This window comes from Malania oleifera, chromosome 6 (assembly GCF_029873635.1).
Source record: "Malania oleifera isolate guangnan ecotype guangnan chromosome 6, ASM2987363v1, whole genome shotgun sequence".
Taxonomy (NCBI): Eukaryota; Viridiplantae; Streptophyta; class Magnoliopsida; order Santalales; family Ximeniaceae; genus Malania; species Malania oleifera.
In genome coordinates this window covers 17,715,900-17,735,572 of record NC_080422.1, presented here as the reverse complement: position 1 = coordinate 17,735,572, position 19,673 = coordinate 17,715,900, and the positions used below count along the sequence as shown (strand labels likewise).

The following is a 19,673-nucleotide window of genomic DNA, read 5'->3' as shown; positions in this document are numbered from 1 at the left end:
TAAACTCTACTTTACTGTTGCATTAAAAACCTCTCAAGTCAATCCCTGACTTAGGCATCGGAGCGATCCCCCGGAGTACACCCCAGGTCCTCCAAGCCTTACTTATTTATCTCTTTTCAGGTGGTCGTGATCAGGGATCGTGAAGGTCGTTCAATTTTTGGCTGCAACAGTTGGCGCCGTCTGTGGGAACTTCTTGAGAGGTTTTCTCTTTCAATCCTTGATCATGACTACATCAGATAATTGAAGGTCGATGCATTGGCTCAATTAAGATCGTCCGAAATCTCGATGCCGTCTGATCCATCGCCAATTGGGATCCTACCTAGTGCAAACTCTTCATTCACGGAATTGGATGGGACACTACCATCAAGAACCTCCACAATCTCTTCTCCACCTATGGTGACCTCGAAGAAGCCATCGCGATCCTTGGCAAGGTCACCGGGAAAAGTAAAGGGTACGGGTTTAATTCGTTCAAGCACATCAATGACGCTTTACTCGCATTGAAAAAGCCAAGTAATAAAATTGACGGACGAATAACCGGAACCTAGCTTGCGATATTGGGAAATTCTGGATCTAATACGAATCCGACTACAATTGATGTTTCTATGCACAAGATTTATGTAGCCAACGTGCCTATTCTCAAAGTATGATTTTTTCTCCATCATACAATAATAATTTAAAAAAAAAATAAAATAAATAGATGTCATAGTTTCAATGCTTGAAGATCTCTGCCTTAATGACTAATAATAATAGGATGTTCAAGATATTTAATTGATTGAACAGTGACCTATGCACTAAATGCATAGTGGGGTCATAACAGCTACACTGCCAGTCAAATAAACAAAGCCAAACTTTAAAATTCGAATGGGTTAGCCGAATGTACCATGGGGTCAACAATAATGACTCTTACACATTCATGTGCACTGAACAGTGCTCTAAATAGTGAATTTGAAATTACAATTGAAAATTTGAGTTGAAATTGCAATGCACACTGAAATTGCATAATTGTAGCAACTGCAATTGGCAAAACCTTAAACAGAAAAATCAAGCTCCTTAGTGACATTTGATCGAGCACCTGGAGCCCAATCAGCTGAACAATCCACACCATAATCAAAACAAACAGTAACAAAATCACCGTCAATGGTAGACATCTGGCAGATCTCAATCTCAAACTTCAATCTACCATTGCACTTACAACCCCATCCAACATGGGACTCACGAATCAACTGGGATATAATTGAATAATCTGAGTTTATAGACCCTACATATGACACAGACAACACAAAAATAGTATGCGAAATCTATAACATTGCACGCTTAATTGCAGTTCCCTTTGCTATAAATGATCGAACACTTGGTGCATACACATCCAAAACCTTTGAAACAAATCCATCTCGAACCGATTAAGAATCCTAACTGATATTGAAAATACCATAACTCACATCTTTAACCCCAATGAAATCAAAACTGCAAGAACCTGTCGAATTGAACAACCATCCCAGCATCATAAATTATCAAAATGTTACTGAAAATATAACCCAAAAAATGAGCACAGCTCATTAGGTAAGGAAGAATCGGCTCAACTGATGAGCAACGCTCGTGAGGCCAGAAGACTGCCCAAAAAATGAGCACGACTCATTAGGCAAAGAAGAATCAACCCAACTCACGAGCAATGCTCGTGAGGCCAGAAGACTGCCCAAAAAATGAGCACGACTCATTAGGCAAAGAAGAATCAGCCCAACTGACGAGCAACACTCGTGAGGCCAGAAGACTGCCCAAAAAATGAGCACGACTCATTAGGCAAAGAACAATCAGCCCAACTGACGAGCAACGCTCGTGAGGCTAGAAGACTGCCCAAAAAATGAGCACGACTCATTAGGCAAAGAAGAATCAGCCCAACTGACGAGCAACGCTCGTGAGGCCAGAAGACTGCCCAAAAAATGAGCACGACTCATTAGGCAAAGAACAATCAGTCCAACTGACGAGCAACGCTCGTGAGGTTCGAAGACTGCCCAAAAAATGAGCACATCTCATTAGGCAAAGAAGAATCGACCCAACTGACGAGCAACGCTCGTGAGGCCAGAAGACTACCCAAAAAATGAGCACAACTCATTAGGTAAAGAAGAATCGGCCCAACCAACGAGCAACGCTCGTGAGGCCTAAAAACAGCCCAAAATATGAGCATAGCTCATTAGGCCAGAAATGACAAAAAAGAAGAGCACGACTCATGAAACCACAAGCAGCCCAAAATGCCTCAAGAAGAGTTGCTCGACAAAAACAAAAAAAAAAAAAATACAATTTTCGAACTTTGGAAGCCAGCTTCAAAAATTCGAAACTGATGGGGGGACAACTGATATACCTCAAATATATCACTTACCATAAATCCAAAGGAGACTAGAGCCCAGCATTGATAAGGGCAATTACCACCTAAGTCAACTGCTCAGATAGAGCAATTGACGCCAGCTCCATGATGACTAGAGCAATCTACGCCAACGTTATAACAATTGGAGCGATTCACGTTTGTGCCATAATTCACTAATAAATGACACATCACCCTTGGGTCAAACTCCATCACTATAAATGGGGATTCAGAGAAAAGGCTAAGGTATCTCATTCTAAACTCTACTTTACTGTTGCATAAAAAATCTCTCAAGTTAATCCCTGACTTAGGCATCGGAGCGATCCCCCGGAGTACATCCCGGGTCCTCCAAGCCTTACTTATTTATCTCTTTTCAGGTGGTCGTGATCAGGGATCGTGAAGGTCGTTCAATTTTTGGCTGCAACAGGCTCAAAAATTTCCTTCAGTGAGGGCAAAGAAATATGTAATTGATAAAATATAAATAATTTTTTATATTTTTCAAAACATGTAATTAAAATGCACATGCATTCAATTTACACAAGAAATAATTGTTTGGCATAACATTCATTTACTTAAAAAGGCTTTTGAAAAAATATAACCATTTAGGACGTGTAGGGAATTATTAGAATTATTTTAAAATATTTTTAACCTCAATTAAAAAATTTTCAACCCGAGAGCACCGGTCGACCGAACTTGAGGTTCAGTTGACCAAGTGGATGCGTTCGGGTGATCGGGAGAAATTTGAATTGAAAGGATGGTCGATCGAAATTGCATGGTTCAAGGGCGATTTTCCAATTTCACGTGGTTCAGTTAACCGAATCAATTTGAACTATGATGTATGGTTGACCAGGCGGTTGGCAATTCCCACGCGGGAGTTCGGTCGACCAGGGCGTTGCTCATATAAGCTTGGTCAGTCGACCAAGCAGTCAATATATTGACACAGAGAGGTTCGGTCAACTAAGCTGAATAAACTTGGCTAGGTTTGGTCCACCATACTGTGGTCAAACAGTTGACTACTAACCAGTTCGGTCGACTAAGCTGAATAAGCTTGGTTGGGTTGGTCGACCGAACATACTTATTTTGTCCAATTTATTTCAAGTTGATCCCCTAATTATGCAAGTGATAATGAGGACTCATTTGTACATATTTGTTGGGACCTGAGGTCTCACTAAGGTCTTACTGAGCTTACCATATATCTTATATGCATGATATGTAGATAATTATTACAGATCTTTTCTTTTAATTACTATTACAGACCCTCGTTGAATTAAAATGAATTACAACATAAAAGTAGTCTTCAGGGTCTTCATCCTTTGCTTCAAGTGCCATTTCTTGATCTGCTAATAAAAACCTGCACATACACTTGATAGCCATCAAATATTTGAGTATTTGTTATTATCAAGACTGGGTGTGACCTATAAAGTCAAGAACTCCTATACCTCCCTCCTTCACAGGAACACATAATTTATTCCAAGCCTTCCATTTCATTTTTTCTTTCTTATCCTTAAATCCCCCCCAAAAAAGGCAAACATACCTTGTATCTTTTTTGTCACCAGTTTCGGGCCATTTAGACAGCTAACAGATGCAGTGACATGCTTGAAAACACATGCCTCAACAAAACTAGACGACCTCTTTGAGACAACAGTTTACTTTTCTAGCCCTCAATTTTCTTACTAATTTTTTGAATTAAAAGGTCAAAATGACAACCCTTCAATTTACCATCCATGATCGGCACTCCCAGCTACGTAAAAGGAAATTTACTTTTAATAAAACCAGTCTCTTGTAGAATTTCTCCCTTCCTCTAAGCACCCAACTTCTTTGAGAAAAATATAACTGATTTATCTTTGTTCACCCTTTGGCCAGTCCAACTTTCATACTCTTTGATCACATCCATTAACTGACTAACAGATTTTTTACCAGCATTAGCAAAAATCACAACATCATTAGCGTACATTAAATGCGATATAATAGGTGCACCACTCGGATGCGCAAATGGTAAAATCCGCTTCTCAATCATCTTCTTTTGAATTAATCTAGAAAAAATTTCTTCCATGATAATGAAAATATATGGAGACAACAGATCCCTTTACCTCAAACCTTTTTTTGACTTGAAGAAACTCCTGTAAGTGCAATGCATCATAACAGAAAAACCATGAAGTAGAAGTACAATTCTGAATCAACTTACAAAAATAATCTAGAAAACCAAGAGCATGGAAAATCTGATCTACCACCTGCCACTCTACTCGATTATACGCTTTGCTTATGTCAAGTTTTAGCATCAAATTACATCCTCTCACCCCCCCCCCCATGTAATAATTTTGTCATCTCTTAAGAAACTGTTATATTTTCAAAAATACTCATCCATTTCACAAATGCACCTTGTTCAAGAGAAATTAAATCACCAATCACTAATGATAGCTTGCCAATAAGGATTTTGGAGAAGATTTTATAGATTACGTTACAAAACCTTATTGGGCAAAATTTATCAAAAGACTAAGGATCCTTTATTTTTGGAATAAGAACTATATATGAGGAACAAAAATACCAAAGCAACATATCACCTTTGAAGAACGCCCTTATCGCTTCCATCACATCATTTTTAATAGTCTTCGAGCAGGTAAGATAGAAAGAAGACCCAAAACCATCCGATCCCGAGCTACTGTCCACAGAAATAGAAGAAATAGCTGCATATACCTCCTCCTTCGTCGGTTCTTCCTTCAACTATCTTATAGAATCCTCAGAAACAACCGATTGGATAATACTGTCTAGATTTGGCTTTTGCACTGAACTATTTTGCCTTAAGAATTACTCAAAATAATTCACAGCCTCATCATGAACCATCTGCATATTTCCCAGCACTGAACCATCAAAAAGCACCGTTGAATTCACACAAGAGTTACGCCTTCTTTACGCAATCACTACATGGAAGAACTTTGAATTTTGGTCACCATCAGTTAGCCCTTTCTTCTTTGCTTGTTGCGCTAGCCTTGTCTCTTCCCTTCTATACCAGACCTCTAATTCAACTTTAGAAATAAGGAACTCTTTTTCAACTGATTTTGAGTACTCTGTTTGCAATACATTTTTATATTTTTCCACTATTTCCTCCAACTCTTGTATGATATCACTAATACGACCAAAAATCTATTTATTCCACAGCCTAAGCCTTTGTTTTAGTCTTTTCAATTTACCCACCAATTTACTAAACCCTGAATCCGCTACTATATGTTCTCTCCAAGATGATTCAATCATTTTAAAAAAATCCCCATGTGATGTCCACATGTTCTAAAAGAATTGCATATGGTTGGTTGGAGAGTTAAATAAAAAGAGCCATATTATTAATAGACCAAATAATACATGCATCCAATACATTAATTTTCTTAAAAAGATAATAGAATTATAATTTTGTTTAATTTTGAAAGCAAATTTAATCATCATAATTAAAAAAAAATGATTCATTATTTTTAGTTTAACTACAAGGTTAAATTTTATAATTTCTTAAACAATTTTGATCTTGAATTTAACATTTATTAATATTACCACAAATATTACAATAATTTTGTATATATATATATATATATATATATATATATTTTAGTATCTTCTTCCTAGAAATTTCTTCCTTGAAGCCATTCAACGAATTCTCCCACATGTTAGGCAGAGGGGCAATATGGTCATATGAGTCTCATCATCACCATGGCAATCAAAATTGCTCTGCTACTGGTTCGTACCAGGAAGGTGGCAAGAATCTTGTAATCTGAAGGGTCAAAGCTCCGAAGATGAGAAAAAAAATAGTCTCTATTTTTTTCTTTTTTTGAATGGTCAATAAAACGAGGCACAAAATGTCTCTTGACAAAATGGACTCGGCATTGACAAACTCTCCCCCATAAATTCATAATTTTCCTCCCGGCTCATAGTGTAAAATAAAGACTCGAAATAACGAATGGTTTCTAGAAAAGGTGCATGTTGAAAATTCATTGGCCGCCGGACTGTGCTATATATATGCGCTGCAAGTCTCTGTTTCTTCAATGCTCCTTCACCACACGAAGGTAGAAATAGAGACAGAGACAGAGCTGTATTTAGGAAAAGAGATAAAGCTTTGGATCTCTCTGTTTCTCTGAGCAAGAGGCACAAAGGCGGTTCATATACAGAAATACCCATCTCCGATTTTAAGCTTTTCCAGATCGAAAGTCTCTTTTTTGTTTTGGCTTGTTTGGCTTCAGATTGAGGAAAAAAAATTCTGGGTTTTGGTGGGTTTTAAGTTTTAATCGGCGGTGTGCGTAGTATCTTCTGTCCAGGTTAAAATGGACGGCGAAATTCATAGAGTAGGCAGTCTGAGAAGGAACAGTTCAGCATGGAGGAGCAGTGGTGTGGAAGTTTTCTCCCAGTCCTCTAGGGAAGAAGATGATGAAGAAGCTCTGAAATGGGCCGCCCTCGAGAAACTTCCCACTTACAATCGATTGAGAAAAGGGCTGCTGATGGGATCAAAGGGTGCTGCTGATGAGATTGATATTACGGACCTCGGGGTCTTTGAAAAGAGGAATTTGATGGAGAGGCTGGTGAAAGTTGCTGAAGAAGATAATGAGAAGTTCTTGTTAAAGCTCAAGAATCGCGCAGACAGGTGAGTTGGATTCTGCAGCTCAATTGAAAAATGCTTAACCGAACTGTTTCTTTCCTTATTTTTCTTTTATGTTAGAATTTTTGTGGACTGCATGATCATTTTTATAGAACACCAACGAATTAAATGTGAATATGAAACTAAGACCTGGAAATGTTTTGTATTAAATGAAAATTTATTTAAGTTGGTGTTGAGCTGCATTTCTGTTTTTGCATGGTTGTTATTTACTTGGTAATTAAGTTAATCAGTCAGATTTAGTTTAGTGGTTTCAAATTCTAGTGATACTAGAGATCCTGGACTCCTGGGTTCAAGTTCCCTAGCAACAGTGTATGAATTTGCTGACCTGCTGGTGTGCTCGGTCCAAGTTGGTTCTGACCCGCCAGGTAGTTCTTTTCAAATCCGGTTTGTAGGTGGTACAAGTAGATCTTATTGTGTATTTCATTATCCTATGCCCATCGTTGAATGCAAACCTAGAAATAGAATGTTTTTATTACAATTGAATCACCGTTTTTATGTTTATGTTCTTGATTTTGGTGCATTTTTTAATGATCTCAGTAGCGGATTATATTTTTCTTTGATTCTGTCAGAGTTGGAATTGACATGCCAACAATCGAAGTGAGGTTTGAGCATCTACATATTGAGGCAGAAGCTTTTGTAGGAAGCAATGCTTTGCCTTCATTCATTAACTTCTCATTTGGTCTGGTGGAGGTAACACAGATTATTTTTTCTTTCCATGGTCTCTCTGTTTTTATTGCTTGCAAATTATGCTCACTTTGTTTTCTGTTCCAAAGGGTATCTTAAACGGGCTCCATATTCTTCCAAGCAGAAAGAAACATCTGACTATTCTTCATGATGCTAGTGGAATCATCAAGCCTCGCAGGTGAGCAAGCAAGCTTGATTGAGTTCCTATTAGACCTATGTATTTATATATGGTGATCATCACTAGATCATATCTCATTTTGTTCATACCATATATGCAGAATGACACTGCTTTTAGGTCCTCCAAGTTCTGGAAAGACCACACTGATGTTGGCTTTGGCTGGAAAGCTTGATCCCAGTCTACAGGTTTGTGTGTGTTTTGTGAAATTTATTTTTTATCTTTTAATTTAAAATTCTTTCCCCTTCTAATATTTCACTCATTTTCGTTGCTTCCAAATTTTGGGTACTTCCTTCCTTCTCCAATAACTAAAAAATTTTCATTTCCATTAAACCAGTTCTCAGGGAGGGTTACTTACAACGGGCATGGCATGAATGAGTTTGTACCCCAGAGAACTGCTGCTTACATCAGTCAGCATGATCTCCATCTAGGAGAAATGACTGTCAAAGAAACTTTGGCCTTCTCTGCGAGATGCCAGGGGGTTGGATCCCGTTATGGTTAGTCAATAACATTGCTGTTGTAGTTTCGTATGTATTACTAAAACTTAGTTTGATATTTTATGCATGGTTAAACTGTTTGATTGATTGTGCTTTTGAAAATATGCAGAGATGTTGGCGGAATTATCTAGGCGAGAAAAAGCAGCAAATATCAAGCCTGATCCTGATATTGATGTCTTCATGAAGGTGGGAATTCACACTTTCTGAAAATTTCACTAGGGAGTTCTGCACTGTTTAACCAAGTTCTTTTCACAGAGAGAGAGAGAGAAACCCTTCTCCAGAATTAATTTTTTGATATTGATAGGATAAAGAAATTTAATTGCTATGAGTTCTGTTGGATTTGTTGTTCACACAGCTTGGAAATGTTATGTTTATATGTGAATTTTGAGTTCAAGTTCTTGTCTAACATTTTCAATTATTCAGGCAGCAGCATCGGAAGGTGAGGAGGCAAACATTGTCACAGATTATATTTTAAAGGTATAATCACTTTAAATTTTTTTTATGGTTATCAGAGTGATTTCGAGAAGTACCCAGATGATATGCATAAAAATGTAATTTCCTTCCCTATTAAAATTACAGATTTTAGGGCTGGAAGTGTGTGCAGACACCCTGGTGGGAGATGAAATGTTAAGGGGTATATCTGGGGGACAAAAGAAACGTGTTACAACAGGTAAAACAATTCAACTTCTAACATCTCTAAGATCAATGAACTTAAGATCTTTTATATTTTACTTAAATAATTGTATGGAAATCTCCTTCCATAAATTATAGGTGAGATGCTAGTGGGACCGGCAAAGGCATTGTTCATGGATGAGATATCGACTGGTTTAGATAGCTCCACAACTTTCCAAATTGTGAATTCCCTCAAGCAATCTGTCCACATTCTCAATGGAACTGCTCTCATCTCCCTCCTCCAGCCGGCACCCGAAACTTATAATCTCTTTGATGACATTATTCTCCTCTCTGATGCCCACGTTGTGTATCAAGGTCCTCGTGAAGAAGTGCTTGATTTTTTTGAATTCATGGGCTTCAAATGTCCTGATAGGAAAGGGGTGGCCGACTTCTTGCAAGAAGTAAGTGTTCTAGTAGAGTATATTTCTCACATCTATTTTATTGGAACAAAGTGATTTTCTGATTGTGGGCCTTAAATTCTATGTTTCCTGTTTAGTAATCTTAAAATTGATTTCTTTGCAGGTGACATCAAAGAAAGATCAGAAGCAGTATTGGACACGTAAAGACGAACCTTATCGATTTGTAACGTCTAAGGAATTCGCTGAAGCCTTCCAGTCATTCCATGTTGGAAAGGCAGTTGCAGATGAGCTTGCAACCCCATTTGACAGGACCAAAAACCACCCGGCTGCTTTGACAACCACGAAGTATGGTGTTAAGACAGAGGAGCTCCTAAAAGCTTGCGCTTCTCGAGAACTCTTGTTAATGAAGAGAAACTCATTCGTCTACATCTTCAAGCTGTCGCAGGTAAGATTTTGGTTTTCCTATATTTGTTTTGCCTTATAGTTTTGATCATGGTCTTAAATTTCCATGAAATTGTCAGAATTTAATTCGAAATTTCCGATTTCGGTCACTCTTGAAATCGAAACGGCAGTCGATTTCCATCTTGCATAATTTCGGTCGAAATCTCAACGAATTATTTGAAATTTATTGAAATATCGAAATTTTAGAGAAACTTGTCGAAATTTTTACTATACAATAAAATTTCATCAAAATTCAAATAAGAGATTTAGGAGTGAAGTGAAATTTCTCTTTTAATTTTATTTATTTATTTTATCGAACCAAAAAATTATTACAAGTGCTTTTAAAATTGTATGAAAAAATAAACTTATAGTAACATTTTATTTAACTATTCATGTCTAATTTATCATTATTTATAATGAATAATATTTAAATGATTTATGAATTTCATTTGTATTAACTGAATATGATTAATGTACAATATCTTACAAATACACATACTATTTTACAACTTTTCCACCTCATATAAACATAGATATATTTAATTTGTAATATATTAGTTCTAAACTTATATTATTATGTTTGTTAACCATTTCTAAAGTTACACAAATAATTCAATGCTTTACTGCTAATTTCTGTTATTTTTTCAAAACGAAATCGAAATTGACATCGAAATCAAAATTTCCGTACTTTTGAAGCTTCGAAATTTGAGTCGAAATCGAAATTTAAGACCTTGGTTTTGATTGCCTCCTAACAATATTTGTATTTATGCTTCAGCTTACAGTAATGGCGTTGATTGCAATGACACTCTTCTTTCGCACTAAGATGGACAAAGATTCAACAGATGGTGGGGGAATTTATGCTGGTGCTCTGTTCTTTGGTGTAGTCATGGTCATGTTTAATGGATACTCAGAGATAGCCATGACCATTCAAAAGCTTCCTGTCTTTTACAAGCAAAGGGACCTTTTCTTCTTTCCTGCATGGACTTATGCTCTCCCTGGATGGATCCTCAAGATCCCTATCACAATTTTGGAGGTCGCTGTTTGGGTAGGCTTGACTTACTATGTTATGGGATTTGATCCAAACGCTGGAAGGTAATAATCAGAAATTTATTTAATTACTCATAATTAATATTCAGTTTTTCCTTGTAATTTATTTCAATGATAATAATAGTCTCTTTTCTGGCTGCAGATTTTTTAGACACCTCCTTGTACTCACAGTTATTAGCCAAATGGCTTCTGGATTGTTTCGGTTTATCGGAGCAGTCGGCAGAAACATGATTGTTGCCTACACATTTGGCTCGTTTGCATTGCTCGTACTCTTTGCATTGGGTGGTTTTGTCCTTTCACAAGGTATAGCTACTAATGTTGTATGAGAAAAAATGTTTTCTTTTTTTTCCATACGCTAAACCACAAAAAACGCCCTGTACACAGATGATGTCAAGAAGTGGTGGATATGGGGTTTTTGGAGTTCACCTATGATGTATGGGCAGAATGCAATATTAGTAAATGAGTTCCTTGGGCACAGTTGGAAAAAGGTAAGTTTTCGAATTTGTTATTTCTAAGTGTTTTATGCACATGTTTGTGTGAAAATCAGCTGATGTTTTAATAATTTAATATCAAGGTTCTTCCGGATTCTCCGAAACTACTGGGAGTTAGAGTTTTGGAATCTGGTGGATTCTTCACTGATTCATACTGGTATTGGCTTGGATTGGGAGCATTGCTTGGGTTTGTGTTGGTATTCAACTTCCTTTCCACAGTGGCTCTCTCTATTCTTTCCCGTGGGTATCTCTAAATTATCTGATTTAAGACTGTCTATGGTTAGAGCTTATGTATTAATATCCAGCAAAACTGTGCAGCATTTGACAAGCCTCGTGCAGTTATGCCTGATGAAAATCAAGGAGGACAGCATGATAGCGGAACTGTAGAATTAGTTTCTCAAGGGAATGACTCTGTTAGCCAAACTGTCTCCGGAGGTGATGAACTTCATAAATGTGTTTAAATCTGTGCTCTGCACTTATATCATTTTTGTGCCAATTATTTATCATCAACTATCATTTTGATGCTAATAAATTATTATTGACTTGCAGATAGAGGAGACGAAATTAGGAGGAGCAGTGTCTCAACTGGGTCTGCGTCTGCAAGGACTGATGCTATAGTTGAGGCTGATCAAAACAAGAAAAAGGGAATGGTTCTTCCTTTTGAACCACATTCCATTACCTTTGATGAAGTTAGATATTCTGTTGACATGCCACAGGTAACTTCATTTTTTAAATATTAGTATACAAAAACAGTTTCTGCTGTTGTATGTCACAAGGTTATGAGAACTAATTTTCTTTTTTGGATTGAACCTGCAGGAAATGAAAAACCAGGGCGTCCCTGAAGATAGATTGGTGCTTCTGAAAGGAATAAGTGGTTCTTTCAGGCCCGGTGTTCTTGCAGCTTTAATGGGTGTTAGTGGGGCTGGTAAAACCACTCTGATGGATGTTTTAGCTGGTAGAAAAACAGGTGGATATATTGAGGGGAACATCACAGTTTCTGGGTATCCAAAGAAGCAAGAAACATTTGCTCGCATTTCTGGTTATTGTGAGCAAAATGACATTCACTCTCCTCACGTAACTATCTACGAGTCCTTGGTTTACTCAGCTTGGCTTCGGTTACCTTCTGACGTCAATTCTGAAACTAGAAAGGTTGGTGCATGAGAAAATGTATCCTCTTTCCAATTGTTTTCCTTTAATTTAGAGCTGTAAAATAAAGCCAAGGCAACCGAGAAGTTGGTTTGCCTAAATGTCTCTGTTGAGTCCCAGTCACAGTTAAGAATATACCATGTTTCTTATATGCTAAAGCTTGCTTGCTATCTGTTGGTGTACGTTCAGTCCCACATCGTGTCTGTGAGTAGTCTCAAGCCAGTATAAAAATCCTCTTAGCTCTCTCTACTTGACACCTAGGTTTTGAGGATGAACTCTCTAACTTGGTATCAGAGTTGGGCTTTGGGATGCTTGGCTCCTCCGTGGGTTGGACTTCTTCTCACCTCATTTCCCCCCATGGGCTTGAGGGAGAGTATTGGTGTGCGTCCAATTACTGATATGCTAACAGAGTTCATTAGTCATTAGTCATCACAATTTTATGTGCCATCAGTTTCTTTTTTCTTTCATATTCTTTTTTGAGAAATGCATTTGATTCTGAATGGCGGTTGCAGATGTTCATTGAGGAAGTCATGGAACTTGTGGAATTGGATGTTTTGAGGGATGCACTAGTTGGGTTACCTGGTGTGAATGGCCTCTCAACAGAGCAGCGCAAAAGGCTGACAATTGCAGTTGAGCTAGTCGCAAACCCATCTATTATATTCATGGATGAGCCAACATCAGGGCTAGATGCAAGAGCTGCTGCAATTGTAATGAGAACAGTTAGGAACACCGTGGACACAGGAAGGACAGTTGTATGCACCATCCATCAGCCAAGCATTGACATTTTTGAAGCCTTTGATGAGGTTAGATCTTTAAAATGATTAAAAGAATGAGCATTTTTATGGGTTTTCATCTCTATAAAAGTCTTGAACTGTTCAATATGGCTTTCAGCTGTTCCTAATGAAACGAGGAGGAGAATCGATTTACGTTGGGCCACTGGGTCGGCATTCTTGCCATCTCGTTAAATATTTTGAGGTGAGGATTGATGGATGTTTAAAAAATTAAAAATTTCCCATTCATATTTACTACTTGCTGAGTTATTTACTGCTTTTTTCAAGGCAATCGAAGGAGTCAGTAAAATTAAAGATGGATATAACCCAGCGACCTGGATGTTGGAAGTCACATCTTCCGCACAAGAAACGAATTTGGGAGTAAACTTTGCTGAAGTATACAAAAATTCTGAATTATGCAGGTGTGTCCAAGTAAAAGTGTATTTATGAAGTTGGGTTATCACCTGCAGTCATGTCAATGCGTGTTTTCTCAACCGAAAAGAAAACCTCAAAGAGCTTTGTCATAATTTTGTAGCTTGAGTTGTTCTTGGTGCATGTACTAAAACGTCTTATATTTCAGGAGAAACAAAGCCATGATAGAAGAATTGAGCAAACCTCGTCCTGGTTCAAAAGACCTTGATTTCCCTACTCAATTCTCCCAGCCTTTCTTCACACAATGCATGGCTTGCCTGTGGAAACAACGCTTGTCATATTGGCGCAACCCGCCATACACTGCAGTGAGGTTTCTCTTCACAACCTTCATAGCTTTGATGTTTGGGACGATGTTTTGGGACCTTGGTGGCAAAACGTAAGTTACATCCACAAAATTGAGAATGGCCAAAATATTTGGATGCACTTTTCTTTATCCTCCTTTTAACTGAGTTCAATGTTTTCTAAACTACAGGGAAAGGCGACAGGATCTGGCAAATGCAATGGGTTCAATGTATACAGCCGTTCTCTTCCTTGGTGTTCAGAATGCGCAATCCGTGCAGCCAGTTGTGGCTGTTGAGCGAACGGTCTTTTACAGAGAAAAAGCTGCTGGAATGTATTCAGCATTGCCTTACGCCTTTGCACAGGTGATGAATGTTTTGCAGTTTTTTGTATTACATTTTACAGTAGTTTGAAAATGGGCAGCGATACCGTGTGAGATTATCCTTTCTGCCCAACCATTTTGAAATTAGAATGACAAGAAAGTCTTGAGTTGAGCTTGAAAATGCAAACCCACTAATGTTGCTCTGAGTCTATAATTAGATATTGTGTATTTGCACACACTGCTTATACCACCTCCTTGAGTACTAGTATTTTAATTTGTTCTTTGCATATTCTTCAATGGCGTTTTTTCTTCCATTGCAGATCGCAGTTGAGATCCCCTACATCTTTACACAAGCTGCAGTCTATGGGCTTATAGTGTATGCAATGATTGGATTTGAATGGACTGCTGCTAAATTCTTCTGGTATCTGTTCTACATGTACTTCACATTTTTGTACTTCACCTTCTATGGCATGATGGCTGTAGCTGTCACACCAAACCACAACATTGCTGCTATAGTTTCTGCTGCATTCTTTTCCCTATGGAATCTCTTTTCTGGATTTATAATTCCGCGACCGGTGAGTTTTGGTTAGCCTTCAATGCTTTTAAAATGCCTTACTGATGATTAATCATTAATTTTTATTTGCTGGTGAATTACAGAAAATGCCGGTGTGGTGGAGATGGTATTACTGGGCATGTCCTGTTGCTTGGACCTTGTATGGATTGATTGTTTCACAGTACGGGGATTTAACAGATGTGTTGACCGACAGGAATCAACCTGTTAATGAGTTTCTTAGAGAATATTATGGGTTCAAACATGATTTTCTTGGTGTGGTTGCGGCTGTGGTTGTCGTGTTTACAGTGCTCTTTGCTTTTATATTTGCTTTCTCCATAAAAGTATTCAATTTCCAGAGGCGATAAGAAGTCGAGTCATTTTGGTGCATATGCAGAGTTTCTGTGGTGAACCACATCCTGCTGGTAACCAATAAGCAATTGAAGTGTCTGTATTACACGTTGAGAGGATGTTGGTATTAGCTGCGCTGTGCAAAGCAGCTCTTTGATTAGTTCTTCATACATTTCATGATCTTGTAATATTATTACTGTTATTATAATTATCTTGGTTTCATTTATAAAACAAAGCTCTAGCAATTCTTTCATGGTTATCACACATTGGTATCTACATTTTTGGTGGCCCACTGGGCTTTTGATTCAATTGAAATAAAATGAAAAAAACAAACCGTAAAAAAGTTGCAGAGATATGTATTGTAAAAATAAATAAAAGTTTTGGAATTAAAACTCTTCGATGATCCGAGGCTAAATTTGGATGAGGTGGGTGACATTCCCATTAATCAAAATTTTGATAATAATTTGGAGGATTATTGGAGTGACCAAGGCAAATAGTGCCGCAACGGGAAAAATTATATGGGCGAGCGCCTTCGGCCAGCTCCTTTAAGTGTTTCAACAGGGAGGCCGTTCCTTCACCTTTGCACACAACGACCGGGAAAAAAAAAGTGCGGAGTAAGATTGAAAGAACGCAATTTAAATTCAAAGTTTCAAATTGCCCAAAACCCATCGATCATAATTCAGCTGAAATTGAAAACTGCAAATTGGAAGAGAGGGAGACTGTTCAAATTCTACTCTTCAGCTCTTCACCAGCGAAGCAAGCTTCAACCCCAGAACAGGTCCCCCCCCTCCCCCCCCCCCCCCCCCTCTCTCTCTCTCTCTCGTGACAATCTCTGGCTTAAGTCATTTCCCGAATTTGAGTTCGCATTTATAGTATATTTTGAAGAAAAATGGTGTGTTTGTTCAATTCCTAGAGGTTGTTTGATAAAATGCCCCAAAGAAAGTATAGTTTATTGAAGGCATATTCGTTACCGATTGAAGTTGAGCTTTTTTTTTGTAAAGAGAGCCGATATATAAGATGAGAAGGCGTATGCACAGATGTAGAAGATAGAGGAAAGTTTCAATTTGGGTTGAGCTTGCATGGTTTCTGTTCACCTTTGTTTGGTGGCTTTGGAGGTCAGAAAATCCTTATACATCTCTTTGCGGGTTATTAGGGTTTTCTTTGGTCAAGACCATTTCCGCATGGTCTGATTATTGTGTCAGACTTTAGAATGCAAACCCCCATCTGGATAAAGTGCTCAATAGTGTTTACATTACGTGTTTTTAGGGTCCATGTGCATGCACTGGTTCAAACCATTGTGCTATGATTGTCTCAAATTATGGTATATCCTCTTCGGCGATGTTTGGCGCGTGTGTATGCAGTTGAATGGAATTATTGGTCAAACATGGTTGCTATACAATTTTCATTCAATCTTAGTACTCTTAACTCATCCCATTACTTGCCAACAAAGTGAGAATGAATTCTTCAAATTAATTGAGAAATCAATCTCTCCTTGATATGTCAAGAATGGCCGCAATTGACTATAAGGAGAGACTTGAATGGTCAGAGCAAATAAAAATTGAAGATTGTGGAAAAGAGGGCTTCAACGTGTCCTAGATTTCCTTTGGAGCACCTGGTTAAATTTCAAAGTCTTTGCTGTCATTCGAGTCTTCTCTTTGAAAACCCTCATCATTTCTCTAGGCCCAACAAATATTTTTGAGTAGGGTTGGAAGGATGGTTGAGATTAGTGAGTAGGAGGATGAAAATAGGTTCTATTAAAAAAAAATTATACATTTTATTCTTGCATTCTATTTACAACATTTCGAGTTAAATGGTGTTGACTAAATCTCTAATACAATTTTTTTTTTTTTTTGGCATATATGTACTATTTTTAAAAATATTTTGAGGATTTGCTAACCTAAAGAAATTATTAATTTAATACTTAAAATTGAAAAAAATAAAAAAAAGCAAGAAGAGAAGGTTAGTTTATATCTTTTATGAAAATATTACATGAAAACATTCTGTTATCAGAATTTTTTTTTTTAAAGTTGGAGGTATTAGGGGCCCTTTGATGCCATTGTGAAAAATTGCGGAGACGAAAGGCAGGAACGAGAACTAAAAATAGAGACAACACTAAAGATTGAAACTGACAACTTATATGGTTAATATTTTCAAATCTAAAAAAAATTAGAAACCCTATTAAATTCATGTTTATATTTGTTGTCCAATCAAATAACAATGAAAACATGCAAATAAAATAATAAAATGCAAAAAATGCAAATTAGATTTTTAATGAAAAATATGAATTAATTAGAATTATCAGTTAATTATTAAATTTGTAAACTCACTTTTTAGTGCTCCAAATAGCCCTTAGTTGAATCTGACATTGATGTACTGATAACAACTAAAAATCATAAAAGTCTAGTTTTTATTTTTTACAACAACACTTGAAATTGGCAACATAACAGTAAGTTACCTAGCAATGTAAATAAATGCATTGTCATAAGTTATTTTTTCACTATACTGTAGAAAATAGGAAATAGAGATGCCAAACAGCCCTTTAGTTTATCCAAAAGAAAAAAGAAAAAAAATATTGTATCAAAAAACTAAAAATATCATATATATTTGAAAGAAACTTCAATTATACTCATATAATCTCTTATAAGATTACTCGTCTCACAGAGTCTAGTAAAACACCCTAATAGTTTGATTGAAAAGTTTTAGATTGAAAACTTGTGTGTGAATAGGGTTTGGAAAGATGGATGTGTTGCTCCACTTGTGTAGTTCGATGTTAATAGGCTACTAAGCCTTTCAGTGGAAGCAAAATTGGAGAGAAAAAAAAAAAAAAAAAGGGAATTGGAAGGCAATCCAATATTGTAGAGTGGTGCCCTAGCCCCCTCTAGAACCACCATTGGTCAAAGTGTAGGTGAAACGCACATGAGCATCTTGATTTCCAAATTCTCTAAGGAAAAACTAGAGTGGTAAAGAACTTGATACTGCTTCAACAATCTGGTCATAAGTGAGGCTTATACCCAACCTGCAACCACTGCACTTGTTCTTAGCAAAATGGCTGAGAAAGGTATTCATGAAGTGTTTGGGCCACCCAAACCACATTAACAAGTGGACATTCATTTGGGCAGTGCAAAATGCTTTCATCATAATCACCACAGAATAGTAGGGCGATGTCTTCTCATTCTCAAAGCATAAGTAAGGGGCCTTTCTTCTTGCTTAACAAGCCAAAGAAAGAATTTTAAGCATGGTATAGTTTTGAGCTTCCAAATACTATTCACTTCTTTTGTTAGGTTGGTCCATAAATCCTTCGCGATGAATATGAAAAAAAATTGCCATTTGAAATTGAAGCCCAAATGATGCAGCATGCAAACAATGTTTGTTTCAATTTCCTAATATTTTTTTAATTTCCGTATATTTATTTAGAGTAATTCTATTAGGATCATTATTCCTAGATTCTATGATATAATTATTTAGGAAACCAGTATTTTAGTTATTTAGTTTTCTTAAATTATTTTTCTTATTTAGGCCTATAAATAGGTCTTTGTTTAATAGGTTTGGAGAGACTAGATTTGAGTATTATGTTGTTGGACATTGGTCTTGCATCAAGTGGTATCAGTGTGGACTCTCTTAGTGTTTTTGATATGGCTTGTGATTTTAACTCAAGCGCCTATGGTTGTTAGCGTTTGACATGGTTGTCTATGAGTTTTATCTAAGCCCTTGTTGCATATTGATTGAATCAATGGTATTCTTCATTGATGTCATCTTCAAAGTCTTGTAGTGCAACTCTTTAATCATTATACTTCCTTAAGAATTTAGGCCTTGTTTGGATAGGTTACTAAAGGAGGTATTTCATTAATAGAAAATGATTTTTGTTAATATGTCATGTTTTGATACCTTTAAAGAAAATTTATAAATTTTAGAAAATTTTTTATAAGTATTGAAAAGTTTTAGATTGAAAACTTGTGTGTGAATAGGGCCTTGGAAAGGTGGATGTGTTGCTCCATTTGTGTAGTTTGTTCTTGATAGGCTACTAGGCCTTTCAGTGGAAGCAAAATGGGGGAGCAAAAAAAAAAGGGAATTGGAGGGCAATCCATATAAGTCAAGAAGCCTTAAAGTCCCAATAATATACCAAGTGACTTGCACGGTGTCACGGTCCGACTATTTTCACGCCCTTATGAAGGGTCATGTGGCGCTAGCTAAAGCACTCTTGCTTAACTAGCCAGCTTATCATTTAGTAACATTCATCCATGAAACACTTTCATTAACATTCATTCAAGTAGCAGTGGAAACAGTAATCAATTCATGAAAGTTGTGGCAAGTAAGCAGTAAACATTGAAGCAAACGTAATTCATTAACAACACCTCCATTGACATTGTGTGCTTAGTGAGAGAGGCAAGTAGGCTAAACACGTTGACAAAAGTTAGTGAGTTTTACAATGACTGATGAACACTCACCCTCCCTTAAAGAATTTTTTTAG

At 37.0% G+C, this 19,673-nt stretch overlaps 1 protein-coding gene across 1 annotated transcript; it reads left to right on the top strand.

Annotated features, from left to right (window-relative positions):
* Positions 1 to 5,952: 5,952 nt before the first annotated feature.
* On the top strand, positions 5,953 to 15,458 carry LOC131158862 (pleiotropic drug resistance protein 1-like). The gene is made up of 24 exons (XM_058113777.1): positions 5,953 to 6,974; positions 7,559 to 7,679; positions 7,763 to 7,851; positions 7,952 to 8,036; positions 8,186 to 8,345; positions 8,455 to 8,531; positions 8,769 to 8,822; positions 8,925 to 9,015; positions 9,117 to 9,418; positions 9,540 to 9,821; positions 10,593 to 10,909; positions 11,007 to 11,167; positions 11,249 to 11,352; positions 11,439 to 11,595; positions 11,674 to 11,790; positions 11,905 to 12,071; positions 12,172 to 12,504; positions 13,014 to 13,304; positions 13,393 to 13,476; positions 13,560 to 13,693; positions 13,852 to 14,079; positions 14,176 to 14,347; positions 14,625 to 14,879; positions 14,962 to 15,458. The coding sequence occupies exons 1-24, from the start codon at positions 6,658 to 6,660 to the stop codon at positions 15,220 to 15,222; spliced, it is 4,359 nt and encodes a 1,452-aa protein (XP_057969760.1). The 5' UTR covers positions 5,953 to 6,657; the 3' UTR covers positions 15,223 to 15,458.
* Positions 15,459 to 19,673: the final 4,215 nt, after the last annotated feature.

What these genes read in the sequence shown, in the direction of transcription:
- LOC131158862 (XM_058113777.1), top strand. Translation starts at nt 6,658, where the DNA reads ATGGACGGCGAAATTCATAGAGTAGGCAGTCTGAGAAGGAACAGTTCA. An exon ending in TCAATTCTGAAACTAGAAAG is followed by an intron (nt 12,505 to 13,013) that starts GTTGGTGCATGA and finishes TGGCGGTTGCAG; the next exon opens with ATGTTCATTGAGGAAGTCAT. An exon ending in TGCCTTACGCCTTTGCACAG is followed by an intron (nt 14,348 to 14,624) that starts GTGATGAATGTT and finishes CTTCCATTGCAG; the next exon opens with ATCGCAGTTGAGATCCCCTA.